The sequence below is a fragment of the Heterodontus francisci genome, chromosome 41 (genome assembly GCF_036365525.1).
Source record: "Heterodontus francisci isolate sHetFra1 chromosome 41, sHetFra1.hap1, whole genome shotgun sequence".
Taxonomy (NCBI): Eukaryota; Metazoa; Chordata; class Chondrichthyes; order Heterodontiformes; family Heterodontidae; genus Heterodontus; species Heterodontus francisci.
In genome coordinates, this window is record NC_090411.1 from 17,799,092 (window position 1) to 17,812,520 (window position 13,429).

Genomic DNA, 13,429 nt, shown 5'->3' on the forward strand with positions numbered 1-13,429 from the left:
TTTCATCTCATTGAATAGCAGAAAAGGCTGGAGGGGCTGAATGGCCTCCTCCTGTTCCTGTGTTCCTTCCTACGTACCAAAGACCAGGGCTGCTGCTAACCTGTCCGCAAGTCACTAGAATGAAGGTGGAAAGATTCTTTTGGAAGTGGGACAGGTTTTAGTTGAGAGTGCGGAAGAGCTGTCCCATTGCCTCTCATTGTCACTGAGGCCTACAGGGCCAGGTAGGTCCCAGTTTAGATTGTTGGCTGAGTTGGTAGATGTGATTGGAGGAGATTGACGGACACCCTAGCAGTTAAGAAGAGATGCCTGGGCTAGAAAGGGAAAAAATCAATCACTGTTCCTAATCCTGTTCACTGTCTAATACCCACGACTAGTGCACATCACTTGTCTAAAACGGTCATGGAGCCTATCACAGCTGACTGACATTCAATGCCTGAATTGTGTCCTGGAGTGTATCTGGCATCACGGAACCGTAACCTGGAAAGAATCAGCATCTTCAGGCGCAGACGAGAAAGAGGAGAAACTATCAGGGTCATGGCCACTAGAAGTCGTGGTGTTCAAACTCGGCACGTTCCTGAGACGAAGGACTGGAGGGCCATCGTTAAAAAATGTTGATGTTCTCATGCATTGTTGTGGATCTCTCAAATGGAAAATTCTCATTCTTGTGTTCAAATCCTCCATGGCCTTGCCCCTCCCTATCTGTCTAACCTTCTCCAGCCCTGCAACCCTCTAATTCTGGTCTCTGGAGTATCCCCAATTTTAATCACTCCACCATTGGTGGCTGTGCCTTCAGCTGCCTAGGCAGTCAGCTCTGGAATTCCCTCCCTAAACCTCCGAGCCTCCCTTAAGGTGCCCTTTGGAACTTATCTCTTTCACCAAGCTTTTGGTCACTGTCCCAATATCTCTTTATATGGCTTAATGTCAGATTTTGCCTGATCTACAATCCTGTGACGCACCTAAGGACATTTTATTTCATTGTTACGACCAGGTAAGAAAGGTGTCTAGGGCTCCCTCTCAGCCTTCACCTGGTCTTACCGTAACATGGTTTAATTTTACACATACCTTTTTTTTTAGCTTCCCCTTGGTGAATCCTTGTTCACTAACTTCCATTATAAGGCAAAGAAACTAGCCAAACAGGTTTTCTTAGGTTTAAAGAAAAAAGGTTGAACTTTATTAAACTTAAACTCTAATTTGGTTAATGCTTACGGATACGCAACGCGCCCACGCTAGTATGCATACGCGTTACATGCAGATAGAGACAGAAAAGAGCAGAAGAAATAAAGTGGAAAAGATTGAGGCAATATCTGAAGATGGTTTTGGTTACTGTTCTTTAAGCTCGCTGTAAAGTCCTTGACTGTTGGTAGATCTTGCTTTTCGTTGGGGCCCAGTATTCTTCTTAAACCTTAAAATAAAAACAAAATACTGCAGATGCTGGAAATCTGAAATAAAAACAAGAAATGTTGGAAATACCAGAAAGGTCTGGCAGCATCTGTGGAGAGAGAAGCAGAGTTAATATTTCAGATCCTTCTTCAGGTCTTCTTAAACCTTGTTCGTTGTAGAAGACTTTTCTCTCTTAAAGTTTCGTGTGTCCTCAGTGGGTCCAGAGGCTTGTGAGAAAGTGATGGGAGCAGACAGGAGAGGTCTTCTCACTCCAGGAGCAAACAGTCTTTCTGAGTTCAAAAACTCTGTGGCTAGTTCAAAAAGCCCTGGGCCAGCCAGTTAGTCATGTGACCTGCTGGTTTAACCAGTCCTGGCTTTTGTGGATTATATCACCATAGCAGTCTCTCAAATGCTCTTCCTTACACCTTCAATGTCTGGTGATCAAAATACATTGTGGGTTGAATGTGTCAGGGAATAGTCCTTTTGTCTCCATAAGCACAGTCTGTTAGTATGCAAATGTTTTACAGCTAAGTGTCTGGCAGCCCTTTTAACAGGCCTTCTCTTCTTCCCAGCAAGTTTAAAATCAATGCTCATATGACAAAATTAATATGCCTCATTTTCGGCAGGTGGGGGCCTGCATGACTATATTAAAGGAATTATACAAATGCAAATTGTTGCTGCATTCTGCTGATTTAGTGGCGATTGGTTTCACAAATCCCAATTCTGTTTACCTTCTAGTTTAACCGACAATAACAAAGAAAACACTTTCCGTGAGACGCTTGCAAGAAGGAACTCATCGAGACAAGAAGCAGCGGCAGCAGACAGGACGCGGCCAGACGTTCAGCGGAGCAGCCGCAGGGCAGATGGGCACGAGCAGCGTCTGCCACCATTCGACTGCGTGGAGCTGGAGCCCGTCCAGCAGCCGCGGGTGCAGGATTCCACCAAGGTGGAGGAGTTGCAGCGGGAGCAGGCTCAGCGGATAGCCGAGCGCAGCAGGTGGTTCGAGTCCACGAGCCTGAACGACAGCTCGAGGAAGGGAGGGGAGCGGAGCTCCCTGCTCCTCCAAATTCCTGACCCCCTCAGCAAGGACATCGAGGTGAAATGGCTGGAGCTGGAACGGATTCCACTGCGTGATCATAAGCAGGTCCCGATCACGTGCTTGCGATCTTCCAATCCCAGCCTGAGCGATAGCGGCACGTCCGGGACCACGGAGCGACTGAAGAAAGAGGTAGGCTTGTGGTGTGACGTTTGGAATTTTGGGCTTGGGCCAATGCAGAATTAATAGCACAGACACAGGCCATTCGGCCCATCTAGTCCACATTGGCATTTGTGCTCCACACCTTTTATAAAGCTCTGTTTAGGCCCCAGCTAGGGTATTGCACCCAGTTCTGGTCACCACACCTCAGAAAGGATGTGAGGGTCCTTGAGAAGATGCAGAGGAGATTTACCAGAATTGTTTCGGGGATGGGGGATTTTAGTTACATGGTTAGGATGGAAAAGTTGGGGTTGTCCTCCCTGGAGCAAAGGAGATTGAGGGGAGATTTAATAGTGGTGTACAGGGTTATGACCGGCTTAGATAAGTTAGAAAAGGCAAAACTGTTCTTGTTAACAAATGGTACAAGGACGAGGGGACACAGATTGAAGGTTTTGGGCAAAGGATGCAGGGGGAATATGAGCAAGCACTTTTTTGTGCAGCCAGTGTAATAGGAACATAGGAACAGGAGTAGGCCATTCGGCCCATTGAGCCTGCTCCACTGTTCAAACAGATCATGGTTTATCATCTACCTCTACGCCATTTTTCCCCACTATCCCCATATCCCTTGATGTCATTAGTATCCAGAAATCTATCAATTTCTGTCTTGAACATGCTCAATGATTGAGCTTCCACAGCCTTCTGGGGTAGAGAATGCCAAAGATTCACCACCTTCTGAGTAAAGAAATTCCTCCTCATCTCAGTCTTACCCCTTATTCTGAGACTGTATCCCCTGGTTCTAGACTCACCAGCCAGAGGAAACATCCTATCCACATCCACCCTGTCACACCCTGTTAGAGATTTGTAAGTGTCAATGAGATCACCTCTCATTCTTCAAAACTCGAGGGAAGACAGGCCCAGTTTCTGCAATTTCTCCTCATAAGACAATCCTGCCATCCCAGGGATTAGTCTGGTGAACCTACATTGCACGGTCTCAATGGCAAGTATATCCTTCCTTAGATAAGGAGACCAAAACTGTACACAATACTCCAGGTGCGGTCTATACAATTGGAGTAAGACATCTTTACTCCTGTACTCAAATCCCCTTGAGATGAAGGCCAACATACCATTTGCCTTCCTAATTGCTTGCTGCACCTGCATACTAGCTGTTAGTGACTCATGAACAAAGACACCCCGGAAGTTTTGGACATCAACATTTCGCAATCTCTCACCATTTAAGAAATACTCAATTTTTTTTCTACCAAAGTGGAGAACTTCACACTTATTCACATTATATTCCATCTGCCATGTTCTTGCCCATTCACTTAGCCTGTCCAAGTCCCCTTGCATCCTCCTCACAACTTACATTCCCTCCTAGTTTTGTGTCATCAGCAAATTTGGAAATATTACATTTGGTCCCCATATCGAATCATTTATATAGATTGTGAACAGCTGTGGCCCCATCACTGATCCTTGCGGTAGCCCGCTAGTAACAGCCTGTCATCCTGAGAATGACCCATTTATTCCTCTGTTTTCTCTGTTAACCAATTCTCAATCCATTGCAGTATATTACCCCCCAATCCCATGTGCTCTAATTTTGTTTACTAACCTCCTGTGTGGGACCTTTATCAAAAGACTTCTGAAAATCCAAATACACCACATCCACTAGTTCTCCTTTATCTATGTTACAAGTAACATCCTCAAAAAACTCCAAAGTTGGTCAAACATGATTTCTCTTTCATAAATCCATGTTGACTCTGCCCCATCATATCATTATTTTCAAGTGTGCGGTTATCTCATCTTTAAAATGGATTTCAACATTTTCCCTACTACTGACGTCAAACTAACAGGTCTGTAGTTCTCCGTTTTCTCTCTCGTTCCCTTCTGAAATAGTGGGGTTACATTTGCTACTTTCCAGTCTGCAGGAACCCTTCCAGAATCTATAGAATTGCCTGGATTACTATACTCTTTGTACCGAGTAAAGGTCTGTGGGTTAAGGTAACTGGAGTTTATTAACAAAATGTCTATGAACTCTGGCTGCCACAACAATCATTCTCACACAAGGCTCTGTACAAACCGTGACATCCCATCTGTAATGATGCTTACAGTCTATTACATATCTACCTAGCAACAACCTACATCACATTATACCACAGTGGGTGGTAATGACCTGGAACCCGCTGCCTTCAAGGGTGGTGAAAGTGGAGGGAATCAATGGCTTCAAGAGGAAGTTGGATGGCCACTTGAGAGAAAAAGATTGCAGGGCTGCAGGGATTGAGTGAGGGAGTGGGACTGACAGGATTGCTCCATGGAAAGCTGGCATCAACTTGATGGGCCGAATGGCCTCCTGTGCCATAAATGACTCTATGAGCCTCCTCCCACCCTTTATCATCTCACCCTTTCAGCGTTTCCTTCTCTCTCATGTGTTTATCTAACTTCCCCTTAAATGCATCGATGCTTGTCACCTCAACCTGTCCACGTGGTAACAAGTTCCACATTCTGACCGCTAACTGCGTTCATTGAGAAATTGGGTTGACCAAAGATCCCAGCATGCTGTTCAAATCCTGATGCCGTGGTTGATCAGATATTTTCGCCCCTTTACTCTCGTAGCACCTGGCAGTCTCACCTTTATACAGGTGATGTGTCGGAGGGGACAGCTGCCAGGCTGTGACTGGATGACCCAAAGCTCCAGAATTCTCTCCCTAACCCTCTTCACCTCTCCTCCTCTCCATCTCTTCACCTCTCCTCTTCACCTCTCCATCTCTTCACCTCCTCCTCTCCATCTCTTCACCTCTCCTCCTCTCCATTTCTTCACCTCTCCTCCTCTCCATCTCTTCACCTCTCCTCCTCTCCATCTTTTCACCTCTCCTCCTCTCCTCCTCTCCATCTCTTCACCTCTCCATCTCTCCACCTCTCCTCCTCTCCTCCTCTCCATCTCTTCACCTCTCCTCCTCTCCATCTCTCCACCTCTCCATCTCTCCACCTCTCCATCTCTTCACCTCCTCCTCTCCATCTCTTGACCTCCTCCTCCTCTCCTCCTCTCCATCTCTTCACCTCCTCCTCTCCATCTCTTCACCTCCTCCTCTCCATCTCTTCACCTCCTCCTCTCCATCTCTTCACCTCCTCCTCTCCATCTCTTCACCTTCTCCTCTCCATCTCTTCACCTCCTCCTCTCCATCTCTTCACCTCCTCCTCCTCTCCTCCTCTCCACCTCTTCACCTCTCCTCCTCCTCCTCGCTTCCTCTCCTCCACTCCACCTCTTCACCTCTTCACCTCTCCTCCTCTCTACCTCTCCTCCTCTCCTCCTCTCCTCCTCTCCACCTCTCCACCTCTCCTCCTCTCCTCCTCTCCACCTCCTCTCCACCTCTCCTCCTCTTCACCTCTCCTCCTCTTCACCTCTCCTCCTCTGTACTTCTTTACCACATACCCTTCCAGCTTACTTACCTCTTTAACTTAGCTTTTGCTCATCTGTCCTGATATCTCCTTATATGGCTCGGTGTCAAATTTTGTTTGGTAATGCTCCTTTGAAGCACTTTGGGATGTTTTATGACAATAAAGGCACTATATAAATGCAAGTTGTTGTTGGTGGATGCCACTTTGAAGGGAGTTCCGGGATTTTGACCCAGCGACAGTGAAGGAACGGTGATATAGTTCCAAGTCAGGATGGTGTGTGGCTTGGAGGGGAACTCGCAGGAAGTCCCTTCCTAACAGCACTGTGGATGGACCTACCCCACATGGACTGCAGTGGTTTAAGAAGGCAGCTCACCACCACCTTCTAAAAGGCAATTAGGGATGGGCAATAAATGCTGGCCTGGCCAGTGATGCCTACATCCCATGAATGAATTAAAAAAAAGGTGGTGATTTTCCCATGCATCTGCTGCCATTGTCCTTCTAGGTGGTAGAGGTCGCAGGTTTGGAAGGTGCTGTCGAAGGAGCCTTGGTGAGTTGCTGCAGTGCCATCTTGTAGATGGTACACACTGCTGCCACTGTGCGTCGGTGGTGGAGGGAGTGAATTCTCAAGGTGGTGGACGTGTACCAGTCATGCGGGCTGTTTTGTCCTGAATGTTGTCGAGCTTCTTGAGTGTTGTTGGAGCCACACCCATCCAGGCAAATGGAGAGTATTCCATCACCCTCCTGACTTATACCTTGAAAATGGTGGACAGGCTTTGGGGAGACAAGAGGTGAGTTACTCGCTGCAGAATTCCCAGCCTGTGACCTGCTCTGTAGCCACAGTGTTTATGTGGCTGGTCCAGTTGTGTTTATGGTCAATGGTAACCCCCAGGATGTTTATAGTGGTGGAATTCAGAGATGGTAATGCTGTTGAATGTCAAGGGGAAATTGTTGGATTCTCTCTTGCTGGAGATGGTCATTGCCTGGCACAAATGTTACTTGCCACATCTTAGCCCAGGCCTGAATGTTGTCCAGGTCCTGCTGCACGCAGGCACACTGCTTCAGTGACTGAATGGTGCTGAATATTTGATAATGTGCAATTATCAGTGAACATCCCCACTTTTGACCTTATGATGGAGGGAAGGTCATTGATGAAGCAGCTGAAGATGGTTGGGCCTAGGGCACTATTCTGAGGAACTCCTGCAGCGTTGTCCTGGAGCTGAGATGATTGGCCTCCAACAACAACAACCATCTTCCTTTGTACTACACATGACTCCAACCAGTGGAGACTTTTCCCCCTGATTCCCATTGACTCCAGTTTTGCTAGGGCTCCTTGATGCCATACTCAGTCAAATGCTGCCTTGATATCAAGGGCAGTCACTCTCACCTTACCTCTTGAATTCAGGTCTTAGCCTATACTGTGCCTTCAGCCGTTTCTTGATATCATGGAGTGAATCGAATTGTCTGAAGATTGGCATCTGTGATTCTAGGACCATCTGGAGGTTGGTATGCATGAGGTCAGGTGGTTTTTTTCCCCCTCATGTTCGTTCTCTCCTCACCTGCAGCAGGCCCTTTCTAGGAGATAGGCCCTTCAGGACTCAGCCAGTAGTGGTGCTACTGAGCCATTCTTGATGGACATTGAAGTCCCCCAATCAGAGTGCAGTCTGTGCCCTTGCTCCCCTCAGTGCTTCTGCCAAGTGGTGTTCAAGATGGAGATGCACTGATTCGTCAGCTGAGGGAGGGCAGTAGGTGGTAATCAGCAGGAGGTTTTCCTTGCCAATATTTGGCCTGATGTCATGAGATTTCATGGAATCCAGAGTCAATGTTGAGGATTTCCAGGGCCACTCCTTCCTGCCTGCATACCACTGTGCTGCCACCTCCCCGGATGGTGATGGCGGTGTCTGGGACATTGGCTGCAGGGTATGATGAGTATGACCATGTCAGGCTGTTGCTTGACGAGTTTGTGGGACAACTCTCCCAATTTTGGCACAAGTTCCCCCAGATATAAGTGAGATGGGTTGACTGGGCCGGTGATGTGCCTTTGTTGCTTCTGGTGCCTCATCCAGTTTTTTTCTTACTTACTCTTTTGTAGCGGTTTTGGTACAACTGAGTGGCTTGCTAGGCCATTTCAGAGTCAACCGCATTGCTGTAGGTCTGGACTCAGACCAGGTATTTCCTCCCAGATGGGTTTTTATGACAATCTGTAGTTTCATGGTCATTATTAACTAGACAGGCATTTTAATTCCAGATTTGTTAATTGCTGTGGTGGGATTTGAACTCTTGTTTCCAGAGCATTAGTCCAGTCCTCTGGAATACTAGTCCCATAACATTACCACTATGCTAACGTGCCCTTACTTTGAGCTTGGAAGATCTATGGAAGACTTGACTGCCTTCATTGCCGCCTGGTGCAATCTTTGGCTCCCTGATCTTGTGGGAATCCATCCATTGCAGCAAATCTGAAGGCCCTCTCATTCTGACTGGCCTCATCGGTTGCAAAGTGGACGTAGGTGGCAGCCCGGGCAAACATGGCACCTGGGAAACGCATTCGTGAAATCTTGCCGGTGCCACGAGCAGATCGGTGGAAGGACCTAGAGGCAAAGGTGTTCAGGGCTGTGATGACCTTGATGACCACAGGGCAGGAAGTCTTCTTCCAAAAGGCGGCAGGTATCAGCCATGACCTGCCGGGAAAGCCTGAGCCTCCTGAGTAATGTCCGGAAAGCTGATCCTCTCTGTATATGCCGTATTAAGGTTTTGGTTTCCTGCGAGCTGGAGCTTTGTGTCCAGCCCCTCCGTCCTGTGGAGCAGCAAGCGGCTGAGGAAAAGGCAGCGACTGCTGCTGGTGCCGTTGGTGTTGGTGCTGCTTGTTCCTCATCAGAGATCCAAGTTAGAGCTGCATTAACTGCTCCCTTGCTGCTGTGAAGGCTGTAACAGCCGGGGAATGCATCGAAAAATATCCAAGGCGGCAGGAAAGTCTTGGAAATCACCTCCAAAACAGTGAAAGCACACTCTCGGAACATGTCCTGTGAGCAAGAGCCTTTGACTCGGACTAAGAAGCAGCTGTTACACTTCAGTATGTAGAGGTTTTCCAGCCTGTCGATTTAACAGCCTCATCAATCCGCACTGTCTGGAACTGGCCTTGTTGACCCTGGCGAGTTTCAGTCAGCTCAGGAAACCTGTGCTGTTGGGAGTGAAAGCCAGATTTGCAGGGATAAATCTTCAGACAATTGCATTTTTGCATATTTAAGTCACAGATCTGCCTGTCACTCAGGGGTTTTCCACGCACCTTGCGTGGAAAGCCATTTAGGACTGAGATGAGGAGGAACTTTTCACTCAGAGAGTGGTGAATGTTTGGAATTCTTTGCCCCAGAGGGTGGTGGAGGCTCAGTCACTGAATAAGTTCAAGACAGAGATCAATAGATTTCTAGTTGCTAATGACGACAAGGGATATGGGGATAGTGCGGGAATATGGTGTTGAGGTAGATGATCAGCTGTGATCTAGAGTGGCAGAGCAGGCTCGAAGGGCTGAATGGCCTACTCCTGCTCCTATGTTCCTGTGTTTTCTATGGCGCAAGGCAAAAGGGGATGGCAATGGGACAAGTAAAAAAACAGAAGATGGGTCTAAATGAGGTGTAATTGGGAATAGTAATATCAGCGAAAAAAGGGAGCATTTTGCTTTTGTAAAAGTCTATGATTCTGGGTTTTTGGAATTTGATTCCCAACACTCCCATCATCCCACTGGGGATCCTGGATAATTGACTGGAAAATTTACAAGCCCTTTTCAAGGATTTCAAGAGTTTTCTCTTCCTCAAATTTCAGATCTCCTCCCTGAATGCACAGTTGGATCAAGCCAGGAGAGAGCTGGAATCTTTCCGGGAACAAAGCAACCGGCTGCATGGACAACTGAACTCCTCCGAGGAGCTAAGAATGCAGATTCCAAAAGGCTTCATCTCTCAGGTAGGGAGATCGTTCGAAACAAGTAAAGGTCGTTTGCCTGGATTCCTGCTGTATGAGAGGAGGAGGGGCAAAGCCTGGCAGGTTCTCCCTGTGAGCACTCGCACTCAGAACCCACTAAGCACTGTTGCCAGTGTTCTTTTCCCCATCTTCCCACAGGTAGACACATGGCAGATGAAATTTAACAGAGCAGTGTGAAGTTATTCATTACGGTTGGGAGAACGGGAAGAGGCAATATAAAGTAAATCGTGCCGTTGTAAAGGGGTGCAGGAACAGAGTGACATAGGGGTGTATGTAAACAAACCTTTCAGTATGGCATATAAAAACAAGAAATGCTGGAACCACTCAGCAGGTCTGGCAGCATCTGTGAAAAGAGAAGCAGAGTTAACATTTCGGGTCAGTGACCCTTCTTCGGAACTGACAAATATTAAAAATGTCACAGGTTGTAAGCAAGTGAGGTGGGGGTGGGGCAAGAGATAACAAAGGAGAAGGTGTCGATTGGACAAGGCCACATAGCTGACCAAGTGGTCATGGAGCAAAGGCAAACAATATGTTAATGGTGTGTTGAAAGACAAAGCATTAGTGCAGATTAGGTGTTAACGGACTGAATATTGAACAGCAGCAAGTGCAAACCTGAAAAAAAACAGTGCGTAAGCAAACTGAACAAACTAAGATGAAATGAAATAAATGCAAAAAAAAAGATTGTAAAAAAGAAAAAAAGAAAAAGTAACTAAAAATGAAAGTAAAATGGGGGGCTGTCATGCTCTGAAATTATTGAACTCAATGTTCAGTCCGGCAGGCTGTAGTGTGCCTAATCAGTAAATGAGGTGCTGTTCCTCGCGCTTGCGTTGATGCTCATTGGAACACTGCAGCAATCCCAGGACAGAGATGTGAGCATGAGAGCAGGGGGGAGTGTTGAAATGGCAAGCAACCGGAAGCTCAGGGTCCTGCTTGCGGACTGAGCGGAGATGTTCCGCAAAGCGGTCACCCAGTCTGCGCTTGGTCTCCCCAATGTAGAGGAGACCACACTGTGAGCAGCGAATACAGTATACTACATTGAAAGAAGTACAAGTAAATCGCTGGTTCACCTGAAAGGAGTGTTTGGGGCCTGGGATAGTGAGGAGAGAGGAGGTAAATGGGCAGGTATTACACCTCCTGCGATTGCAGGGGAAGGTGCCATGGAACGGGGACGAGGTGGTGGAGGAGTGAACCAGGGTGTCGCGGAGGGAATGATCCCTTCGGAATGCTGACAGGGGAAGGGAGGGGAAGATGCGACTGGTAGTGGCATCACGCTGGAGGTGGCAGAAATGGCGGAGGATGATCCTTTAGATGTGGAGGCTGAGGATCCAAAGGATCATCCTATTCATGTATTTGTCAAGATGCCTCTTAAACGTCGCTATCGTACCTGCTTCCACCACTTCCCCCGGCAGCAAGTTCCAGGCACTCACCACCCTCTGTGTAAAAAAAACTTGCCTCGCACATCCCCTCTAAACTTTGCCCCTTGCACCTTAAACCTATGTCCCCTAGTAACTGACTCTTCCACCCTGGGAAAAAGCTTCTGACTATCCACTCTGTCCATGCCGCTCATAACTTTGTAAACCTCTATCATGTCACCCCTCCACCTCCGTCGTTCCAGTGAAAACAATCCGAGTTTATCCAACCTCTCCTCATAGCTAATGCCCTCCAGACCAGGCAACATCCTGGTAAACCTCTTCTGTACCCTCTCCAAAGCCTCCACGTCCTTCTGGTAGTGTGGCGACCAGAATTGCACGCAATATTCTACGTGTGGCCTAACTAAGGTCTGTACAGCTGCAGCATGACTTGCCAATTTTTATACTCTATGCCCCGACCGATGAAGGCAAGCATGCCGTACGCTTTCTTGACTATCTTATCCACCTGCGTTGCCACTGTCAATGACCTGTGGACCTGTACACCCAGATCTCTCTGCCTGTCAATACTCCTAAGGGTTCTTCCATTTACTGTATACTTCCCACCTATATTAGACCTTCCAAAATGCATTACCTCACATTTGTCCGGATTAAACTCCATCTGCCATTTCTCCGCCCAAGTCTCCAACCGATCTATATCTTGCTGTATCCTCTGACAATCCTCAACACTGTCCGCAACTCCACCAACCTTTGTGTCGTCCGCAAACTTACTAATCAGACCAGCTACATTTTCCTCCAAATCGTTTATATATACTACAAAAAGCAAAGGGCCCAGCGCTGATCCCTGCGGAACACCACTAGTCACAGCCCTCCATTCAGAAAAGCATCCTTCCACCGCTACCCTCAGTCTTCTATGACCGAGCCAGTTCTGTATCCATCTTGCCAGCTCACCTCTGATCCCGTGTGACTTCTGTACCAGTCTGCCATGAGAGCCCTTGTCATAGGTTTTACTGAAGTCCATGTAGACAACATCCACTGCCTTTCCTTCATCCAATCATCTTCGTCACTTCCTCAAAAAACTCGAGAGTGGAGGGGCGACCTCCCCTTCACAAAACCATGCTGCCTCTCGCTAATAAGTCCATTTGTTTCCAAATGGGAGTAAATCCTGTCACGAAGAATCCTCTCCAATAATTTCCCTACTACTGACGTAAGGCTCACCAGCCTGTAATTTCCTGGATTATCCTTGCCACCCTTCTTAAACAAAGGAGCAACATTGGCTATTCTCCAGTCCTCTGGGACCTCCCCTGTAGCCAATGAGGATAATTGGAAAGCGGTGAACAAGGATTCACCAAGGAGGAGCTAAAAACACAATGTGTTTAAAAATAAAACCCTGTTAGGGTAAGACTAGGCAAAGGCTGAGAGGGTCCCCTAGACACCTTTCTCACCTGATTGTAATGTAGGGGCTGCCGTCCTGGATTGTACCTACAGACACTCGAGAAAAATTGGAAATGGGAAGCCAAGTTGTTCCCGAGCAAAAAAGAGTGAGATTTCAATGCAGGTTTTCTTCTGGTTGTGTGTGCTTGAATACTAACATGTCTGCAACTGAAACTAGAGCTCCCCTAGCCAGGGTGAAGTAACTTGGGATAAAGAAGAGTTGAGGAAAATGGCTGAGCAGTGTGGGATCACTGTCCATGACAAGGCTAGAAAGTCTGAATTCCAAAGACTAGTGGCTAACAATTTTTCCCTTGAATCTGAACAAGCAGAAACAGGGTTAGAAGCAGACTCCGACAGGGTATTCTTAGCAAAGATACAATTGGAACAGACAAGTCTTGAATTAGAGGAGAGAGACAGGATAGGGAGAAAGAAAGAACTGTCTAGAAGGAGTGTGAAGACAAAGAGAGACAGGAGAGAGAGAGAGAGAGAGAGAAAGAACCTTCCAGAAAGAATGCGAAGAAAGAGAGCTGAGGCGGCTTGAGTCAACTAGTGGGTGACAGAGTAACCCCAGTGAAAGCATGGCCAATATGGAGGAGCGTAATTCAGGGCTGGGTACAGAATTGTTAAAACTAGCTCAACTAATCCCAAAATTTAATGAGGAAGACGTAGAAGGATTTTTTGTGTCCTTTGAGAA

General features: G+C 47.2%; 1 protein-coding gene across 5 annotated transcripts in view; it reads left to right on the forward strand.

Moving 5' to 3' along the window:
• triobpb (TRIO and F-actin binding protein b) overlaps positions 1-13,429 on the forward strand; it is a 154,608-nt gene that overhangs the window by 104,566 nt on the left and 36,613 nt on the right. For all 5 annotated transcript variants that reach the window (XM_068019395.1, XM_068019394.1, XM_068019396.1 and 2 more), the window contains 2 exons: positions 2,119-2,608; positions 9,779-9,916. In XM_068019395.1, the coding sequence (XP_067875496.1) occupies positions 2,119-2,608; positions 9,779-9,916 (628 nt within the window). The remainder of the gene's footprint in view (positions 1-2,118; positions 2,609-9,778; positions 9,917-13,429) is intronic.